This window comes from Cheilinus undulatus, linkage group 6 (genome assembly GCF_018320785.1).
Source record: "Cheilinus undulatus linkage group 6, ASM1832078v1, whole genome shotgun sequence".
NCBI classification, from domain to species: Eukaryota; Metazoa; Chordata; class Actinopteri; order Labriformes; family Labridae; genus Cheilinus; species Cheilinus undulatus.
In genome coordinates this window covers 40377444-40400119 of record NC_054870.1, presented here as the reverse complement: position 1 = coordinate 40400119, position 22676 = coordinate 40377444, and the positions used below count along the sequence as shown (strand labels likewise).

The 22676-nt window shown below is 38.9% G+C and overlaps 2 protein-coding genes across 5 annotated transcripts in view; one reads left to right on the top strand and one right to left on the bottom strand.

The window, feature by feature from the left end:
• The window catches only part of wdfy4 (WDFY family member 4), a 75611-nt gene extending 70175 nt beyond the window's left edge, over positions 1 to 5436 (bottom strand). For 2 of the 3 annotated variants that reach the window (XM_041789122.1, XM_041789124.1), the window contains exons 1-2: positions 5058 to 5436; positions 2918 to 3020 (exon numbers count right to left, since the gene is read on the bottom strand). In XM_041789122.1, coding sequence (XP_041645056.1) covers positions 2918 to 2938 — 21 coding nt within the window. In that variant the 5' untranslated portion in view covers positions 2939 to 3020; positions 5058 to 5436. Of the gene's footprint in view, positions 1 to 2917; positions 3094 to 5057 lie in introns of those variants that run through there. The other variant, XM_041789123.1, reaches the window with a different exon arrangement.
• On the top strand, positions 4615 to 21892 carry si:ch211-223a10.1 (probable protein S-acyltransferase 23). 2 transcript variants are annotated; one of them, XM_041789127.1, is made up of 10 exons: positions 4615 to 4712; positions 6471 to 6606; positions 7178 to 7288; positions 7380 to 7512; positions 10295 to 10473; positions 10650 to 10723; positions 10810 to 10972; positions 11067 to 11149; positions 13482 to 13672; positions 17703 to 21892. In XM_041789127.1, exons 3-10 carry the CDS (start codon positions 7206 to 7208, stop codon positions 18189 to 18191), a joined length of 1395 nt encoding a protein of 464 aa, XP_041645061.1. In that variant the 5' UTR covers positions 4615 to 4712; positions 6471 to 6606; positions 7178 to 7205; the 3' UTR covers positions 18192 to 21892. The 2 variants fall into 2 exon arrangements, with proteins under 2 accessions (XP_041645061.1, XP_041645059.1); XM_041789125.1 differs by lacking the exon at positions 4615 to 4712 and adding an exon at positions 5580 to 5864.
• The last annotated feature ends 784 nt before the right edge of the window (positions 21893 to 22676 follow it).

The window sequence follows — 22676 nt, the reverse complement described above, 5'->3', positions numbered from 1 at the left end:
TCAGTCAGTGGAAGCATACAATTACCAAAAGGTCAAAAAGCAAAAGTTCAACCTATTCAAGCTTTAAATTAACAACTGCATCTACTAATTTCATGGCAGATGTTTGAAACACTCTTCTGCTTTACATCTGCTGCTGTGTAATGCTCCTTTTCATTTAAAAAAAGGGATTCATGACCCCAATTTTAGTTTTTATACACTTGTTAACTGAGCAAATAAGAATGTTTTTAAGTTATCACATTCAAGATAATGACATTTCCTGAGAACATTCATGAATTTTAAATTATTTTTTAACCTAAGTGAAGCCTAAGCAACTCTCAAGTTGTTCTTCTAAGGGATCCAAGGATCTCTTTTACTTAGTTCTATGCATTTTAAGTCTAATTAATCTCATTGATTCCTTATTTTGTGTCCTGTACTTCAGCTCATCTTATTCATGCAACAATATTCTTTAAAAATGCCGTATTTAAGAAGCTTTTGAACTTAATGCTGTTAGTAAAGGACTATTTAATCAAAAGGTTCCATTATTATTCCTTTTTTTAACATAAATAACATAAATTAAACAATATTGTTCTTTATTTATAATTTCACATTATTCTGAAGTTATTTAAGCTTTTGTGAGTCACTTTTCATTGTGTTATGAAAGGTGCATTATGACTAAAAAGTATCACTATCTCATCTTAGTTTCCCTGTTTTAAAAATTGAAATTTAAGAGTTTTGATTTATTGAAATCTTACCTTTTAAATATTTTTGGTGTTATGTTGGGCACCTTTATTTGCAATGATATCTCAAGGTGTCATACAAATAATCATGTCCCACCTTAACACTGAGTAACATTAAATAAGCTGTAATGTGCAGCAGTTTGTGATTTTTTTAAAAATATTTAGTTTAGGTCAAACCCACCCAAAGTATTCAAGTGGCTTGTTTAATTTCATTCAATTAGAAAAGAAAGAATACTCCCTAAGAGGAACCAAGAATAAATTTCACTCAATATGAGATCCAGTTTTAACATATTAAGGTAAACTTGCCTGACGGTGTTTAGCTTCTTCTATAAGGACATCTGCCCTCATTGACTCTAGTCTCTATCTTCATATCTCAAGTTTATCAACCTTTTTTTTTCTTACATTTCAGTGTCACTTCCTAAACATTCAATGTACTATGTTTGCATGAACCTGTATTGTTTTGTGTTGGTTTATTCTTAGATTACAGTATAGATTAGACTGGCTGACCTGTTCTTCCTCACATTTCTTTCCTCATGCTAAAATTGTTTTTGTATGAACGCCTTCTGTTACCTTTCCGTTTTCGATATCTATTTGTCAGACATGTTTTGCAGTTATATAAACTTCACATGTTCTTACACAAGTCAAAGCAAGGTACAATGGACCCTCACTTAAAAATGCTTTTTTTATTTTTATTCTAATTTTGTAAATAGAGGGATATGTCCTTTTCATTTTACGTTTTCTGAACTGAAAAATGGGACAGGGGATATGTAATGCAAGCATCTTGTTATTCTGTGCATGTATATTTCCAAATGCAAATCATAACAGAGAAAAAAAGATTCATTTTTGTTTTTTTCCTTATAAGAGAGAGATAGGACAGTGGATTGAGCCGGAAACAGGGACGAGGGAGTGGGGAGTGACACGTGCTGAAAGACCCAGAGGCCAGATTTGAACCTGGGCCGCCTCAGCACATGAGGTGTGACCAGGCCATCTATGCCCCAGTTTATGAATATTTTAAAGTTTCAGACAAATTAATTAACAACTGGAGGTGCACACAAGCAAAAGGGACACTCAAGACAGATTTTTCTGAGTATAAAAGACTAGGATGCTCCAAAATTATCAATTTTAATGATCCATGGTATTGAAAAATACCAAACTTTTTTTCAAACTACATCTTTGGCCACTGGTTAAGCTCAGTTGGTAGAGCAGGTGTCTGTATTCAGAAGCTTCAGTCCTTGATGCACTGATTGCAGGTTCGAATCCCAATCCTGGCCCTTGTTTGATCAGGATGGTGTCTTTCCTCACTACCCCTCACCAAAGTTTCTGCCTGTCTTCAGTTGGCTTATCAAATAAAGGCAAAAGCCCAAAAACAGTCTTATACAAAAACCTCTTTTTCAAAGTGCAGGTGTTTAGGAAAGAAACAACTCATTCAAAACTTTCAGGCAAACTCCTACATTCTGTTTTAATTACTCAAAAATATTTCGAAAGTTTTTAGGGTAGTTAAGACAGTGTAGTTTTGCGGCAATTCATAATAATTAAAACAAATGAATTATCAAACACTGGGTGCCTTGGACTTTAATTCTTTTGGCTGTGGTATCAAAGAAAATATCAACACCATTTGATTTTTTATAGAACAGTTAAGAAGTTTCAGATTCTGGTATTGTGACAACCTTAATATCATAAGAATTAAGTCCTTTACAGCTTGAATTCCTTCACACAGGAGGCAGATGAAATAAAAAGTAAAACTTCTCTGAAAAAAACAGCAGATGTACTAACATGAGTCTGAGGTGTTTTTTGAGTATTGTTTCCTCATTACAATCATTTTTACTATGGTATTTTCTGTTCATACACTCACGATAAAAACTTAGGGACACTGGCAGGGCTGATAAGCCAAAGCCAATCTAATCACTCATAATGTTGAGTAAAGGGAAAAGCAGCTCACATTCCTCAAAAATTCAATAATACTTTGAAGTTTCCTCATGTGAGACTGTTCTGTGTGCAATGAGTGTGTGGCAGACTGACAGCAGAAAAGCACAAAAGAACTCACCTTTTGTATAGAAACACAAAATAATATCACTAATTAATTTAACACTGACTTACCATTCAAACATGTCTAATGTGAACAATGCATCTGTAGTCATGGGTACAGTAATAATCCCGCCGCTGATAGAACGCTAAACCCAAAGGAGTCTTTGTTTTCTTACCTGTCCTTGTGTTAGAGCCATCTGGGAGTTTCCAGGCTCCAAGAGGACGCTTTCTACTGCACTGCTTTATCCCAACTGAGCGAGCGGTCTGTCCCATGTCAGGCTGAAAGACAAGCACAGGCCTGCTAAGACATGACTAGCACCTACAGTAGTGCAGACCCTTCTGTACAGCTGCCCGCCTCTCACTAATCTGCACCAAGTCGACTGAACTTTGAACAAGCAGAGCGACTCACATCAGCTGGCCCAGGTCATGTGCCTCCTTACTTCCTCAGAGAAGCAGAAGTGAAAAGCTCTTGTTTAGCCTGTTTGATGGGGCCCTCCCACTGCAGCTCAAGAAAGAGTCCCTCTGCTTTTTATAGACATGTCATGTAAGTTTGGCATGATGTGAATCACAGCAACAGGATGATCCCATGATTCATCCAAACAAGGCTTGTAATCACAGGTTTGTGTGGATAAATGCAGTTATTTGCTTTGCAGGTGACACAGAGTTAAACAAAGGGCATTTTGTAGGATACAAATCCAAAACATACTTATTTTACATTGTTTCAAAGGAAGATTAAAGCACGTAAACTTTCAACAATATCAGAAACACCAGTTCATTATCTATGTAGCCCCCCCAAAAAGGTATTTTAACATATGGTTAAGAAGTCTGCTGTGTTTGTTCAGTGCTTGTAAAGTGTGACTACACTGTGATTGGGAATGTGCTGTGTGTTTGTATTGGTGACAGTTGGAGACTTAAGGCAGTGTAACTCCAATTTAACTAAATGGCGCCATCCTGTGGGCATCAGGTAAACTAAAGTGACCAGAAAAACGATAACCAGCTTTTCCTGCAAATTCTTCTTTGTTTCACTTTTAAAGAAGAACAAAATGTTTTGACTCCCTTCACTTTTTTCAGTTTTGTTATGTTGCAGCCTGATGCTACAGTCGAGAAAAATTTTTTTATTAGTCCACACTTCGTACTCCATCATGACAAAGTGAAAACAGAATTGTAAAAATGTTTGCAAATTTATGAAAAATATATTATCCTTCAAGAAGGACAGCAATCACTGCAGCTCTCCACTGATCGGGCTCATGGTTGAGTGGCTAGATGGAAGCCTCTCCTCAACTCAGTTCAGAATGAATGAAAGCCAAGTGGGCTTTCATGTGTTTTCCATCGAGGAAAGGCTTCCATCACTGCAGCCCTCCACCAATCTGGACTTATGACAGAGTGGCTGGACAGAAGCCTCTCCTTGATGCAAAGCACATGAAAGCCTGCTTGGAGTTTTCAAAAACCTCCATGTGAATGGCAAGTGCAAGCTTTCATGTGTTTTGCAAGGAGAAGAGGCTTCCATCTAGCCACTCCGTCATAAGACAATATTGGTGGAGGGCTGTAGTGATGGTTGTCCTTCTGGAACTTTGTCCCATCTCCACCCAGGATCCCTGGAGCTCAAAGAAACCATTGGGTCCTTGGTCAACTCTCTTACTAAGGTGAGGTAAGGTTGTGCCAAACAACTTCCATTCAAGAATTATGGAACCCTCGGCGCAGCAGAATTTTTTTGGAGCTTCCCACAAATCTGTGCCTGGCAACAATCCTGTCTCTGAGATTTGCAAGCAGTTCCTTTGAACTCATGGCTATGTTTTCGCTCTGACATGCATCGTCAGCTGTGAGGCATTCTATAGACAGGTGTCCAATCAATTTAATTCACCACAGGTTGACTCCAGTCAAAGTGTTGAAACATCTCAGCAAAGATCCAGAGAAATGGGAAGCACTTGAGCTTAAATTCAAGAGTTGTGCAAAGGGCCTGAATACTTACTGGTATGTCATTATGATATTTCAGGGTATTTTTAAAATGTGCAAACGTTTCTAAAATTTTGTTTTCAGGTTGTCATGAATCATGATGAGGTACTGAGAGTAGATTAATGAGAACAAAAACGGGTTTTTTTTCGACTGTAGCATCAGGCTGCAACATAACAAAAATGTAGAAAAAAAGTGAAGGGGGTCTGAATACCTTCTGAATGCACTGTATCTAACAAGTAGTTTTTGACGCAATCGTTACTTCTCTTATTCACGTCTTCAGCGGCTACTCTGTCGGCCAAGGAGTCTTGGTTGAGTCACCAGTTTGCTAGGGTAGCTCGTTAAACCGAAACACCGGACACTCACCAGCTTCACTTCGCGGCGTGCTTTGGTTTTATTAACCCCTCTGCAGAGATGCAGCAGTCCGCCCCCAGCAGCCGAATCATGACTACCGGTATTCACTTCAGCACTTAAGCAGAGCTTTGGGTGAACCAATATTGTTCCGTTTTTACCACCACTCGTAAATTTAGTAAGCTAACTGCACGTGGAAGTGCACAGTCAAGTTAAACGTTGGCGAACAACCATTTCGGTAAAGAGTGCATAGCCAGATGTTGTTTCCTTTATATTACTTAATTCTGCATCTGATAGTTTAAGTAAAGAATACATTTGAGTCTAATAACTGTAAAAACTTCCACGACAAAACAAAACTGAGTTGACAATTCTGTCCAAATATATCCTAGCTGTAACTGACACATAGGGGGGGTGACTGCCGAAGTATTACCTTATTTACACAGGGACCATGCGCTTTGTTGACGCGTTGACGTCACATGTCATGTGGCCTGCAGCAGCCAATGATACGTCCAGGGCGTGACCTGCCTCAATCAGTTTAGCACAATGTAAGATCCCCGTTAGTTTTCAGCGAAATATGATCTCCCTTCTCACTTACGTTATGATGTTGTAGCGGTTCTTCCGAGGAGCTGATTTTGTTTCCGTTGCAGTTTCTGTCGGTTGAAATATTAGCAGGCTGGCTCTGTCTCTCTGCACCCGTCATAATGCATCCGATGCCTGTGTGCTCCGTTAGCTGTGGAGACATATTTGACTGTATACAGAGAGGAAATATTGAACAGTGTATTCACTTCGTTCAAAACGACCGATCAGTCCTCAAACAGAAAGGTAAGGTAGAAAAAATTCACATTTTTAAAAATTACATGTTGATCTGGTCAGTGTACTTTTTTATTTAACGCATATCCTTAAACCTACCTACTGGGTTGCTGTCAAAATAATAGTTTTCACCTGCCGGTGTTTTTTTTTTTTTTTTTTCCCTGATTTGGCTAGAAATAAACCGTTGACTTAAAATAAACATTAATGCCTCAAACATTAATGCATCAAGGGTGTAATGGATCTATCTGTATTACATTTCTGTACGTTTTGTTTTTAAACCACTTTTGGGCAGTTAGGTTAAGATTTAATTAGAAAAAAATAATAGCAAACTTCATGCTTCAGTGTCTCTTGATTTGATTTTGCAACATAGCCAAAAGAGAAACCTAACCCTGCAGCTCCTCTGTGAGGTGGCCTGGCACAGATCTGCGTGGACAGATCCTGTGACAACACATAACAAAGTCACATTGTGCCAAAAGGAACCCAAAACCCAACTCCAGAAGGTTTAAACAACCAGCAGACTGACAGGCTGCACTTTTACGCCAGGTGTAAACAGAGACTGTAGATCAATCTGAAGGTCTGCATCTTCAAACCTGACTGTGTGTGTTTGTCTTCATCCAGGCTGGGGTGGTTTTACCCCGCTCCACTACGCTGCCCTCCATGGTAACCGTGCCCTGGTTGACCTTTTCCTTAGTAATGGAGCTGACCCCAACCTGACATGTGATGCAGGGCAGACTGCCTTTCATTTTGCCTGCAGGTAGGCAGAAATTGCGCACAAAGTCTCAAGTTTCAAACAAATTTGTGTTGGTGTGCTTGTAAATGTAACAATAGCATAATAAAACATTTTATCTATGGGTGTCTTTCAGGACCATCAATTTCACCTTACAAATATAACAGCAATAATATTGACTCAAGAGCAGGGTCTAAGTTAACAGTAAGCAATAAAATTAAAAGGCAGATGTGATATGCTATTAAGGGAAAAGAGCATGGTTAGAATGAATAGGAACTTCCAAAAAGGTGGACTTTAATGCAGGATTTCAAAGTATGAAGAGAGTCATTATTACAGATTGCTTGCTAGAGAGAGTTGGACTGTCCAACTGAATGATGAAGACCCCAAAGAGGTTAAGCGAGCATGCAGGAAGAAGAGGGCACAGGTAGTTGTGTAGGTATGAAGGGGATTAGAGTGATACAGAGGTAACAGGTTATGGAGAGCCATTAATGTTAAAAGTAAAATGTTTTAGTAATGTGATATTTGACAGGCAGGCAGTGAAGTCGTTGGAGAACAGGGGTATAAAGCTGTTTGTGCTTTTGTAATCCCATTTTTTCAGGCAAGGGAACATCTACATCATACATCAGATGATGCAGTACGGAGCTGATTTGCGCCTCATAGACCTGCAAGGAAAAACATCACTGCATCATGCAGTTACTGGGGGAAGCATGTGAGTGAAGGAAACAGTTTAATACAGTATTTTTGTGTCACGTCACAGTTGCTTTATTACTAACTGTTACTATCATTTATTTATTTTATAGCGTTGCAGTGCATTATTTGTGGGAGACGGGGATGTTTCGGTTCACAGACACAGACATGTACCAGGTGACACCCCTTCACCTGGCTGCATCTACAGGCAACACAGAAGTGGTCCGATATTTGCTCAGAGAACAGGTATGGTATAGTCTCACCCACACGCTTAGAGTAGTGTTTCTTTAGTGGTCAGTCCTCAGACCCACTCCCACTTTTATGATGACAAGTAGTAAACCAGTTAAAAAAAACATACAGTTTGGAACTGAGATGGTAGAAAACATCTCCTTGTTTTTCTTAATAGCTTCAAAACTCACCATAATCCCATCTTTCCTAATTTGTGTCATGTTTATGCTACAATTTGCTAAACTGACTGCTTGAAATCAAATTTTACACATCTACATCTTTCATCTTTAGTGGGGAAAGCATCCAGCATTAGCTATGTTACCACCTCCCAATTACTCCCTAAAATAACTCTGCAACACTGACTTTTTGCCCCAAATTTTCTTATTCTCCAGGCTACCTCTTTAACCAACTGAAAAAGTTGCTGCGACACACTTTTGGGTCACAACCAATAAATTAAGAGCCACTCATCTAAAGGACCAACGGTAAAATAAAACATTTATTGCATAAAAGCTATTCAGATATTTTGGTTGTGACTTTCAGTGAAAGATAGCTATGGCTGTTACATCCCACAGCAATCAACTTCAAACTATAAATGGGTACATTATTGAAATTGTTGCAATTTTATTCTCTGGTTCTCCAGCCAGCACATTTACTGCATGGTTAAATGTGACTGTCATTAAACCCTCTTTTAAGACTCTTTGCAGACACTTTCAGACAAGTAGCTAAATTATACTGATATTTACACCCAACCCTGCATAGAATACCTATATATGTAGTTGGCTGATGAATTAAAAAAAAATATAAACCCCAGACATCTCCATGTTTTAGTAGCCCGAACCAGAGCAAATAAACACAGTATTGGTATTAGACTGATAAGTTGTCTCTGTCACAAAAGTCTTTGGTATACTATTGTTGCTGTGTGTCTAAAATGATAACAATTTTCTGACACATATAATCCACAGTGAGGAGGTTTTTAAAAAAAAAGTATAAAAAAAAGTTTCATACAATGATACATCTTTTACCTACAAAAGCAAGGCAGACCATCACTAAGAGAACTGGCTATTTCAAAACACCTGCCCTCTGATGGAGGACCTCTGATGTCTGCTACTATCACCACAGGGTTTGTTTGTTTCAGACAGAGCAATCTACAGCTTTTAGAGTGAAAGAGCTTTCCGTATTTTAATAACAGTTTTCAGTTTTAAAACACACAAACAGAGCATGTACACTACAGGATAATAACATTAATACTAATAACTTGATTTGTATAGCATGTTTAAAAACAGATGTTTACAGGGTGCTTTAACAGACATAATAAAGGCAGGACTTTGAGAATAATGAAATAAATGGCAACAATCAGGCCAATCACAGAAGTTCTCAAAAAATAAACATTAATGCAAGAATAAAATGTTACATTTTTAAATCAAGTTGTAAAGTAACAGGGAGCCAGTCGAGGGAAGCAAGGACAGGAGAGACGTGATGCCGTCTGTTGAAACCAGTTAAAGTGGTGAATGAGGGTCTCTAAGTAGATTAACAGGACACTGTACTAAGAAAGGCCCCTATACTCTTTTGAATTTGCTCTTTGTGTAATATTTGTGCCAGGGCTGTTATAGCTAATGCATTAATCACAAATAATCAAGGTCCACAATTACTGCAGTATTACACTTCTTTAAAGGCAAGTAATCACATGCTTTATTGTACCTTTCGGCACACTTTGGTTAAACTGCTGCAGCATCTCCCTGCAGCCATAGTGATGTAAAATAAATGCACTATCGCTTCTTAATTCCTCATTTCAGTCTTAAAAAACTCACAAACAGCTCATTGGACAAGTCAGAAGGCATGTGCACATTGTTAAATTAAACATTTGTCTTTTAGCTGATCCCCTGTTTCCTTTTCAATACACAAGTTCCTTTCCATGGTTAAAGTCATATAATCCTCATCCTACCCAAAGTTCCTTGTTTTCTTTCAAAATAAAAGTAGGTCCAAACAAAAGATCTTAGGTTAAGACTTCAGAAATGTAATTTTTGAAAGCCTGAAAAAGTGCAGATGCAATTTTTCCGTATGTGTAACAAAAAGCATGTCCTTAAGGTAGACTACAAAGGGAAGATACATTTTTCATCAACCAGTATTCCTAAATTCAGAACATTCTGCACATCCTACATCATCTTAAAAGTCTCTGCAGAGCATCCACAGCATTTTTTCACACTTTTTCTGCAAAATTTTGAGGAAGTTGTATGCTGACCAGTAAGAGGAAGAGAATACTACTTACACATACAAAAGACAGATCAGTTTGTACTGGTTTACCCACTGAGACTGCCAAAACTGATACAAAATGAAAGCTTCTTAAATCATTACAACTGGATACTTGTTAGATCTGGTGCTCTGTCTTCACACAAACTTTTCCTTTCTTCCTAATAGTGAATTCCTCATTGCATCAAATGCTACCAAAATGTTAATCTATAAACTTCACCGCTAGTCTCTCAGGTTTTAGTGCAGCTTTAGACTGTGATTTCAATTTTGAAACATTTTAAACAAAATAGTTATAGTTGTTAACATAAAGTTTTGATCCCAATCAGGTACCCTTTGAAACATGGCTGCAAAAAGTATTAAGTCATATAAAAGTCAGCAGGACTCAGAGTCCATAAGGCCCTGTTTAACAAAGATGTTTTTATCCCATGTGCTTAGGACAGTGAAAACACCAGCTACAGCTGCTTCAAAGATAACATTTGTGAAATGAAGCAGTTGCAGAAGGGACTATCTTCAAGCTGCAGTTGTACAGCTCAGCCCTCTTTTTGTGTTTCAGAGATGTGCTGTGGATGCAGTTGACCAGCAGGGAGCGACAGCGCTTCATGTTGCCGCAGAGCGGGGAGGAGTGGAGGTGTGCTGGACGCTGCTCCAGAGGACAGGCTGTGGGATGCTCTACCAGAAGAACCATAGCGGCCTAACACCACTGGAGCTCAGCAAACAGGGGAAAACATTCAGGTGATTGTGCTGTGTCCAGGAATCTTGTGAAAACACTGACGATCAGGCTGCTGCACTGGATAGAAACATCCCTGAGTACCTTCAAATACACAATGTTTGCTTTCCTAGATTACTTGGTTTCTCCTGGGATAATGATGCTGATTAATACCTCTGCTTTACTGTGTGTTTTTCTTTAGACATCAGCAGCTCACCAAGCTACTGAGTCAGTACATTAATAAGCCAATACACCACAAACCCAGAGAGTCTCATGGTAAACACTTCTTTTTTATAGTTACATTATCATTGAAGCATTATTTTTGCATTTATTGAAAGTTTCACAAATATTTTTATCAACAGTTTTGTATTACTGGACACTGTTCTTTCCAACCCTGAGCGGAGCTTCAATCCTGCTGATAGCAGCCATGTTAGGAGGTTATGGTGGCTTGATCTGTGGGTTGCTCTTCCCCTGGTTGGCTCGGAGTATTTTCACACAGTACCACCGAATGACCACATACCAAAGGTTTGACCATAAAAGGAAGTGCTATAGCTGAATTTTTATCTGTAAATTAAGTGTTAATTTTCTTAATTGAGTTAGCATTTTTCTTTTCTTCCAGGTTACCCAACCCAATCTACCTGGGGACCCTCATAGCTGGCTTGTTTCATTCCTTGCTGTGCTTCTATGGAAAAATAATGCCAAATATCCTTAAGTGTTACACAATTTTAGCCTCCTATGTATCTTTTGGAATATTTGACTTGCTCCTGGTATGACATAAGGATATCAATTTTGCTGATCAGAGAGAGATATTTCAATTTTACAATTTTAGACTGATAAATCTGGTTCTTGGAGTAAGATTTCCATACACTATGTTGCCATTGTCCACCCCTCAGAAGAGAAAAAATTCCCTTAGATTTGTGACTGTGCTACAAAAAAGTCAATTCTTAAAGTGATGGTGCAGTATTCAAGAATTACATGTTAATATTCATGGTCCCATTAGGATTTCATTGATTCAAACTTTATTTAACCAGGAAAAACAGGTCACTGAAATTAAAAATCTCTTTTTCAAGAGTGGCCAAGATAAGCAGCAGCACAATTAAAATTACAAAGTTACAGATAAACAATTTGCATCCATATAAATAAAATGTCCAAAACAAATAATACATTGAAGGACAAGAGAAACAGAAAGTATTTATTGAGATACACTACAATCAAAATTTATCATTCAAAACATCTGCAGCAAGATGTCCCTATTTAATCCAATGAGACCAGCTTACTAAGTTTTAGGTCTTTCTGTATGGATCATGTGTTTCCATCTCTTTGCTCCTCTTACTAAAGCTAAACCTTCCACTGGTACTCAACTAATACTGGTCTTTAATGATCACAACGAAGGTAACACTTGGAAGATTAATGCTCTGCACAAGTCCACTTAGATTGGACTGAATTTGGACTGTGTTCATCCTCTTTAATGGATTTCTATGTTAGATAACAAATCTAAAATGGAATCCAATAAAAAAGCGCCTTGTTCTGCCTGGTCTTATTATAGCTCAGTGATTCCCAGAGTAGGTCCATGGCCCTAGTAGCAACAAGGCTATACAACATCAGCACATAACATTTTTACTCCTGACAAAGCATGGCAGATTTTGTCAGAGGATTTCAAAATAAATGTAAAGTAATAATAGTCTTAAACCAGACATCAGGATTGCTAAAAAAAGAAAAAACATGATGAGTCATATGCTGCCTTGGCTTCACCTGTACAACAGTGAGTAATAAAGAGAGCCACACTCCTTCCTATTATCACATCCTACCCGTGTGATAAAGGGTTTCCCTTCAGTTGCCACAGTTAAGAATAAAAACAGATCAGAGCTGGACATTTAAAAGGAAGTACCAGAAGATTTTTTGCACAAGCCCAAACTAGTCACTGAGTAACTTCAGGACTGGAAGTAAAAATCTCAAAAGATCCCATCCTTCCAGAATTTATGCATCTGTTAAAAACAATGACTTTTGCTACATCTTGAAAATAAAAGTTTCATTTTGTTGTGCCACTTTTAAATTACCTCCTTTTAAAAGCTGCTTGGAAGTTTTTATAGTTTAATATTACACAATGAGAATATTTTCATCTTCCAAAGATGGCCTGGCTTAAAAAAGTTTGGGAACCACTGACATTTATTTCGTAGAGCCCTGTTTAAAGAAAATTTACTGATGTATGCTCATTGAGGTATGTTAGAATATGGCTTACGGTACTGTGCAGAACTTTTAGGCGTGTTTGAGCCAAAAGTCAAGGCTGAAGTAAGGCATAGCTGTGGCGAGTAAGCCACCTGAGGGCACCATAGGGTTGACACAACCCCAGTTGTGCCCTGGATGTCTTTGCATATCACCAGCAGCATGGGAAAATAATCCGTTGAAAAAAATAACTAAGTCCACGTCTTCAGGGCAGAGTAACAGATACCATCTAGGCAGGTAGTAGAGCTTCCACAAGCCCCCAGTCATCCTGTGGATGTCCCAAGGAGGCTGAAAACTGCCAGCGGTCCCCAGGCATATTACCAGGAGTAAAGGCCCAGATAAAAGAAATGCATTAGCTGGTGAGCGAGGGCCTGTGGCCCTGTGATAAACCCTTAGTGCCCTACATGCCAAACTTATGCACATGGCTGTATCTGTGTTACTTTTTTGACTTAGTAATTGTTTCTGTGATTGACTGCAATTAAAGCAAAAGAATATAATAGCATATAAAGACCAAACTACCACTGGAAAAGCATGACTAAATGTGACTTTAAGTACCTTTAAACTTTCCCATAGTTTAATATGATAAAAAAGAAAACTTACAGATAGTTGATACTGTGGAATAGATCAAAAAGTCATTAGAAAACATTGCTTTAAAAAAACCAAGTCCTATTTTTGCAACCTATTAAACTTTCTTTAAAACTCATACTTTCAACTTGTTGTCACTTCTCTCATAGCTGTCATTCTCCTTCAAATGTATTGACATGGATTTTGTATATGAAGATATTTTGTGTTTAACCTTAACAACCTGAACGTGTGTGGCCAACCAGCGCTCTTGTCCAGGTTTCTATGGTCCACTTCTCTTTAGTCCTGGGTTTGTTCTGTAAGATTCTGACTCAGGATCCAGGGACTCTGGACAGAGCAGACGCAGATCCTCGCTTCTCCTGCATCGCCGACCTGGTGGAGCAAAACCAGAGCCATCACAGGTTCTGTCCATACTGTGAGGTGAGACTTTTACTCTGGTTCTCAACCACAGACTCAAAATGGTTCACAAATCCTCCTAGGTTTCTAGTTTTAAGTTTTCTATCCTGATATTTAAAATCCACATAATCCTCCTCCCCCTGGTGTGAATAGCAATGTAACATGTTCTAAAATTTTTAAGGTGATTAAGACTCTGCAAGATGATTTTTCTTTTATACTAAATTATAAAAAAGGAACCAAAATCTATGAAGGCTTGAAGTCAATTAACTCACTATCTATTACTAATTAGAGCTACTGAACATGCAGCATAGATAATCTGCTCAATCCTTTTCAGAGAACTGCATTCAGACAGACTCTATTTTCTCAAAAGCAGGAGTCTGGCATCAGGACCCACCACCACTTACTTTACAACAAATTGTGACCCAAATGTCTTGGATTTTTTCATCAGAACCAAATGCTTTTAATGAAAAATGGGAGCGTTTCACCATTCTTAAACATAAAAGCACAGCATAGACTTTCTGCTAAATCTCTTTCCCAGGCATTTATCTGCAACCCACTGAAAATGGTTTCCCGGACCACTTTTGGGTCCCAACCCACCATTTGAGAACCAGTACTTTAGAACATCATATCAATGGACTTCAGTCATACAAACAATTAAGGAGGTCCCACCATATTATTCATCCGTTTAGTATCAAGAGATGTAGGAACAATCAGCTTTATTTATGCAACAGCTACGCCTTTTGTAGGGACGGACAATTTTATGAGACTTCAGGCATAACTAGCAGTTTTTGATAAAAGCTCTACCAGTCCAGTGTTTACTCCAGTGCTTTACTTGAGGAGCAAGACTGGAGCTATTGAAAGATGACAGCCAAAGGCTCATTGTTGAGTTGCTGAACATGCATGCAGATATGTGCTTAGAGGGATCAAGTGAAGCTAAGTCATCATCAGGTTTTTGCAGATATTGTCCTGTATTGCATCATCACCAGTGCATTTTGCTTGATTTCTATCTCTGCATGGACAGTTTTCTTTCATGCAACGTGTGCATACTGAACGGATCAAGAATGATCTTCTACTACAAACAGAAACCAGAGGAATTCCCACCTCAAAAATATTATCATCTGTCTCTGTGTTCCTATGAAGATTCTGCAAATTGAAATAGAATTTATTGTGTAAACCGGATAGGATGAGCTGAAGAGTAATACTCCTGATAGGTCAGAACACAAAACAACTCTATAGATGTTAAACATCAAGTAATGGCTCCCTGACAACCAGTGATGTCAACACTGATACTGTACATATCTGATTTGCTATTGATATGGTGTTTTTGTGTCAGTTTAGCTCAGTTAGTAGAGCATCAGCAAGCAACCCATTAACTGAGATAAAATCTGATGCATTAAACCCCTCACTCTCCACTTTGCACCTTTCCTGTGTTTCTTCAGCTGTCCTATCAAATAAGGCAAAAGCTAAAGCAACAAGCTTTGAAGCAGTACAAAACTAGAAAAGCACTCAGAGAGCGCAGACCTCCGCCATTAGCCCTATCTCCCAATAGTGAAGAATCCTTTAAAAACATTCCTGGATCCAGATGGTGATCTGGATCACTCCCAAAATCTAATCTTCCTTATGCCATTTCTGACATTTCCTGATAATTTCATCAAAATCCGTCCATGACTTTTTGAGTTATGTTGCTAACAAACGAACAAACAAACGAACAAACCCACCCGATCACATAACCTTCTTGGCAGAGGTAAAAAGACCTTCAGAACCAAATCAAATTAAACATTCTGCCATTGCAGTTTCCCTAAAATAAAAAATAGCAGCTATAAATAACAAACGAAAGGTAGACTAAAATAAGCAATATAAATAAGCATTAGTCCAAAAGATCAGTGTAGAAGGACATACACTATATTGCCAAAAGTATTTGCTCACCTGCCTTGACTTGCATATAAACTTAATCGACATCCCATTCTTAATCCATAGGGTTTAATATGACATCAGTCCACCCTTTGCAGCTATAACAGCTTCAACTCTCCTGGGAAGGCTTCCAAAAGGTTTAGGAGTGTGTTTATGGGAATTTTTGACCATTCTTATAGAAGCATATTTGTGAGGTCACACACTGATGTTGGATGAGAAGGCCTGGCTCTCAGTCTCTGCCCTAATTCATCCCAAAGGTGTTCTGTCGGGTTGAGGTCAGGACTCTGTGCAAGCCAGTCAAGTTCATCCACACCAAACTCTCTCATCCATGTCTTTATGGACCTTGCTTTGTGCACTGGTGCACAGTCATGTTGGAACAGGAAGGGGCCATCCCCAAACTGTTCCCACAAAGTTGGGAGCATGGAATTGTCCAAAATCTCTTGGTATGCTGAAGCATTCAGAGTTCCTTTCATTGGAACTAAGGGGCCAAGCCTAGCTCCTGAAAAACAAACCCACACCATAATTCCCCCTCCACCAAACTTTACACTCGGCACAATGCAGTCAGACAAGTCCCGTTCTCCTGGCAACCACCAAACCCAGAATCATCCATCTGACTGCCAGCTGGAGAAGCGCGATTCATCACTCCAGAGAATGCATCTCCACTGCTCTAGAGTCCAGTAGCGGTGTGCCCTGCACCACTGCATCCGACGCTTTGCATTGCACTTGGTGATGTACGGCTTGGATGCAGCTGCTCAGCCATGGAAACCCATTCCATGAAGCTCTCTACGCACTGTTCTTGAGTTAATCTTGAGGCCACAAGAAGTTTGGAGGTCTGTAGCAATTGACTGCAGAAAGTTGGCAACCTCTGTGCACTATGCGCCTGAGCATCTGCTGACCCCGCTCCGTCATTTTACATGGCCTGCCACTTCGTGGCTGAGTTGCTGTCGTTCCCAATCCTTCAGCTTTGTTATAATACCACTGACAGTTGACTGTGGAATATTTAGGAGCAAGGACATTTCATGACTGGACTTGTTGCACAGGTGGCATCCTATCACAGTACCATGCTGGAATTCACTGAGCTCCTGAGAGTGACCCATTCTTTCACAAATGTTTGTAGAACAGTCTGCATGCCTAGGTGCTTGATTTTATACACCTGTGGCCATGGAAGTGATTGGAACACCTGATTTCAATTATTTGGATGGGTGAGTAAATACTTTTGGAAAAATAGTGTATATGCAAAAGTGACACGTGTATAAGAAAAAAGATATTTACGAATCACAGGAATTTGAATAAATAGTACATATAAACAAATGCACAGTATAAAGTGTTAAGAAATTTCTCAAGGTACTGCACATTATGCCTGATAAAATAAAAGGTGTATGGTCTAGTGACACTACTGCAAGCAAGGTTCATTGAATAAATGACATGCCAGTTTAAAGATAACATAGCAGGGACTAAGGTAAAGTCTTGATGCTGGTTCAACAGTTGAAATTCAACTGCTTTTTTAGATCGGTAACTTATTGTCAAAGCTTGTTTGTTTTTCTTTCCTAGCAGTATATTTAAAACTTTCTACTGCAATATGCACTATATGGACAAAAGTGTTTTTATTACTGAATTCAAGTTTTTCAATTAGACCTGTTGCCACAGGTGTATAAAATCAAGCTTGTAGCTATGCAGTCGCCATTTGCAAACATTTATGAAACAAAATGGGTCGTTCTGAAGAGCTCATTGACTTCAAGCATGATACTGTGATAGGATACCACCTTTGTGAAATTTCATCCCTTTTGGATATTGTACTGTAAGTGATACTATTAGGAAGTGGAAGTGTTTAGGAACAACAGCAACTCACCCACGAAGAAGAAGACCACATAAAAACACAGAGCAGGGTTGACAACATCTAACACCATCACACTAAGGGAATGGCAATGAATATTGAGCTCTCCACCATTTCAAGAGATTTTACATCTGATTAAGGTTGATTTATATACAATGACCCCTTTTGAATTAAGAACCAAAACCATAAAAACAGCATCATGTCTTTGGAAGACAGTGACATTAAAGTTTGAGATGTATGTTTTTGAATTAATGGCCAACACCCTATAAGTAGTTTAAATTTTAATGTATCTCTCTGTTCCCCTTGTAGTTGTTTCCTCCCGACTTCACCAAACACTGTAAGCTGTGTGACGTGTGCATTAGAGACTACGACCACCACTGCCTTTTCCTCAACCGCTGCATCGGACGAGGAAATCATCGCCTCTTCCTCTTCTTCATCCTCTCCATGGTGATTGCCCACCTTCTTTTTGTTGCCACAGCAACCAATTACCTTTTTGACAAGCTTCCTGCAGGCAGTCACAGCCTGTCGAAGTGGCTCTCACTGCTCGGGGAGGAGTTTTGGGTTGTGGTCATGATGGTGATGAATGCTCTGACGCTCCTTTGGGAGGCGTGGCTACTGACGGAGCAGTTTGATGCTGTTGCCATGGGAACGACGACTTACTTCAGACAGTGTGAAAGCACAGCCAGGCAGAGGTCACTGGCTCAGCGCTGGGTCATAGTGCTGTCGTTTCTGCTCGAGGGCAGGAGACGGGTGGGCAGCGGGCACCCAAGAGAGGATAAATCTGCCATAGACATTTAAGACTGTCGGTTTGTTTTCTGTTCAGCTGAACTGAAATAACTTTATGATCTTACACCAACAAATATATACTGTGCATTCTTAGTTTACAGAGTCTGTGGTGTGCTCTCGACTGTGTAATGATATCCTCTTTAGATTGATTTACTCTCTAATGTCATAAGAAGCTGCGTTTCTGCCACAGGTACTTTCCAGAGAAACTAGAGACTTAAGGGGGTACCAGAGTACGGCGACAAAGGTCTGACAGAAGTCTGAAGAACTATATTTTATGTGCACAATGCTCCTGCTGGAGGAAAAGTGCTTAAAGTAGCAGTTGGCAACATGAAACATCATGAAAAAAATATCTGCCTCTCCCTTATCCCACTCTGCTATAAGTCTTCAACCAAATGAAGCACAAAACATGAATATTAACCATTGTCTTTGTAATTATATGTTCCACTTAGCTAGTACTGTTGGACTCTGCCAGCAAAAAACCCCACAGTTGATCAATTTGTATCACAACAAGGTTAAATTGCAGCAAGTGGTATGTGCCGCGTATCCTGTGGCCTGTAACCACTGCTGAGGCAAGTAGAGAGTGAGACAAAGCAGCAGAGCCTCTGATACAACTCATGTAGAAGCCATGGACTGTACTATACATGGACACAGTCTTAGTGACATCACACATTGATTGCTGAAGCACAGTTATGAAGCCCATCAATGGCAAACGCCATATTTGAAATGTCGCTCTCACTAGCTTTCAATCAAAAAGACAAAAAGCCAGAATTAAGACCGTTCTAGAGCCTCCAGGCAAACAGATACAATGTGCCCACCATGGCAGATCAGCCAGGCCCCTAATTATGAGTAACTATCAGCCTAACATGATAAAAGTTAAGAGTTTTTAAAAAATCAATACAAACATTTAAAGTATAATCCTCTTATCCATCTTATTCCTAGCCCCATGATACTTTGTGAGAAATGTGGGTGTGACCTCATAATCAGTATTTGCATAGCAATAGGGATGATCAAGTTTTGTTAAAGGAATTGGCGCATAACCTAAATACTAAACAGATGTAGAGCCCAGTTAGAGCATTGGCTATTTTCTGCTAAGTTTGTGGGTTTTCTGAAATTCTCATCTCACCAACTAGCCCTTCTGTAAATGTGTGAATTATAGTACTATCCATGAATCACCTGGTCATCACTTCAGTTCAGTAGCTGAGAACAGGGTTGGTTGTCACACTTTTTACTCTAGTGTGAATTGCTCATCATTAAAACATCTATCAATAGTCATTCCTACATTGAATTGAATCGTATGGTGTTTGCTTGAACTGTGCATCCATCTCATTTTAAAACTTAACCTTACAAATAGGTAATAAACGATCAAAGACTCTGACCCATTGTGACAACCAATGCCATCACATGGATGGTTGCCACACACTGTGGGGTTGTTTGTTATAATGTTGTTTTAATGGGAAAAATCTTTAAAAGAAGGCAGAACTAAATTTTAAAATTGAATTTCATTGACAAGTTGACAAAGACATAGCTTAGTTCATCACAATGTACAGTAGCTAAGCTCTGATCCTAATTCTGGACATTGCCATACCAAATTTTGGGAGACAGCCCCCTCTGGTGGCAAGATATAATGAGTGTGACAACCAACATGTGTGACAACTGACCCCATTCACCCCTGAATCTTAAATTCCATATGAAGAATTAATGATAAATTAATTTTACAACAATCACATCCCTTGTTTAAAACACAGTTGTTACAGGCATATATTTAACTTTTCCACCCACAGTAACCCCCCCCCCCCAAAAAAACAACTATTTTTTAACTGGGTGTGAACATGTTTATTCCTGTTGTAAAAACAGGTAGTTAAAATGGGCTAATGGGGCTTTGACAGCCAGCCTCAAGAGGACACTGGAGGGACTGCAGTTTTATGCATTTCTGTCTGGGATAATTTTTCAGTACTGATGTTGCTGCTTGATATAAACACTGTGATTAGCTGGTTATTTGTAAGTAGGCTGGACAGGATGACTTTAAATAAATAAATAAATAAACTCAGGTCAGGCACTCGCAGACAAAGACCAGGCACATTTTTTAAAGGAAGATTTAAAAATTAGATGGGACTGAAATATTCTCTTTGGTTAATTGGTGGCATCAATCAGAAGACTTTCATGCATCTCTACAGATTGTTTGGTGAAAATGCACTCAAAATGGACGAGAGGAGCCTTTAATTCCCTGAGAAGTAGCCCAGAATGGACCAAAATATCCAGGGTAATTTTAGTGGAAAGTACGGACTGTCTCAGAGATAGATGACTGATCTACTTCTCATCATTTTACAAAAATGAAGCTATAACCTCAGTGATGGGCACGAACATATATCTGTGGTGCTGTAAAGTTGAGCAGTAGATTCCACTATCACTTTGACCTCCTGCACTTCCCACTAACCAAAACACACATTTACCTTGCTGCTAAAACATCAATTATCCCTCGGGTTGGTACAAAACACAATGCATACGATGTTCCAGGAACCCATTCGTTAACAAGTTGTCTATCATGACATTAAATCCACTCATTTTGGCGTTAAAAAGCTAGTAATATAAACATTTCTCAGAAAGACATAAATCATGATAATGAGAATGATGCTTTATGGCAGAAACCATGTTTGGACAAAAAATAGTGAGTATTTTGATTTTCCAGTTTGACTTTTGTCTTGTCTGTTAATATGGAGGAGGTGGAACTAATGACCCATACTTTATCCAGTCAGTCGAGAAGGTCCAACGTTTTAGCTTTACTTCTGGGGAGCTGTTATGTCGTCCATCTTATTTTGCAGTCTGTGGTGGAAATGCAGCTTAACATGTTCTACTTAAATTTCATGTGGATGTATCTTAATGTTCTATTTTAATATAAAGTAGGCGACTTTTCTGCAGAACGGTCCACAGAGTGGCTAGCAGGATTATCACCACTGGAGTTTAAATGTTAGCTTAGTTTAAGAGACCTCACTGAAATCTTCTAAAATATAACAGTGTTATATTTAACTTGTCTGTTTACAATGTTCTAAATTATCAGACATTTCTAAAAACTGTGTTTTAGCAGGAAAGGCTACTGAATGCTCATATTTAAATGTGTTTTTATAAGATTCATCAGCATACTTTTTAATGTCTTGTTTCCAATAAAACTGTGTTAGTTAAGAGCATATATCAAAATTGTGAAAATGTGTGTACTGAATTAGCTGTTATTAGCTAATGGTTAATATCCCTCTTTGTTCCTAGTATAATGTCTTTACCCCTCTGACCTGCTCCTAGTCATGTTGGCCATGACACTTCCTCAGCTCACACTAATGAGACACGCTCTTTTCATGTCTTCAATTAAACACTCTCATTTCCTTTGTGTCCCTCAGGACCATATTTCTACATTACAGATGATGTTCCCCGCTCTCCTCTGAGGATGGTGGGTGTGGACGATGTGAGTGGATACATGTATGATGGTATTTAATATCTGCTGTATTATCTGTTAGGCATAAGGAGTGCTTTTACTCTATTTTTCTGTCAGTGGATCAGGGTTATACTTTAGTGTCTGGCATTTGTCTGGTTTCCTAGTTTTAAACATTGTACTAATGTGTTTTACCCATTCTGTTTTTAAGATGATACCTCATTGTGCCATAATGGTTTAATGCTCTAGGAAAAATCTGTCAAATAAATTGCTGTTGTCTGCCATTTTAAATAAAAAAAACCCTGCTTTTCTCCAGTATTAAACCGAAGGAAAATGAGCCTCTCAGATCTAAAGCTTGTGACCCCATGGGCCGAAAATTATATCTCAGTGTTTTTTAAGCTGATTGATACAAAAGACACTGATCTCACTGATATTAAGCTTGTTTTATACTGTAGTGACAAAAAATGAGAGTCTTGGAGCGCCGATAGTTGAGTGGTTAAGGTGCACGCCATATATGCAGGCGACCTGGGTTCGAATCCGGCCCGTGGCACTATTTCCTGCATGTCTCTCCCCGCTCTCTTCCCTGTTTCCGACTCTATCCGCTGTCCTATCCAACAAAGGCAAAAAGGCCAAAAAACAAAAAGATGAGTCCTCGACATCCAATATTGGTCAATTTGAATGCTAAATATTTTAGTACAATTATTTTCTTATTTTTAATAATATCAACACTGTCATTAGTAGCATATCTGTGTATTAAGATTTATATTTTTCTATCCACCTTATTAGGGGGTTTTACTGTAGCTATAAATGTGGTGGAATTTCCGGTACAGTAATAACTAGAAGAGCACTCGGAGAGCGCAGACCTCTGCCATTAGCCCTATCTCCCAATAGTGAAAAATCCTTTTAAAACATTCCTGGATCCAGACGGTGATCTGGATCACTCCCAAAATCTAATTCGCCGATTACTCCCTCCCCAATGGGGTGGAGACACGTTGAGGCAAAGCATTGGCTGCGCTACATGTTAAAGTCATGGCAGAGGGTGAATATTCCTCTATTCCTCCCAGCATTGTGAGTATTCT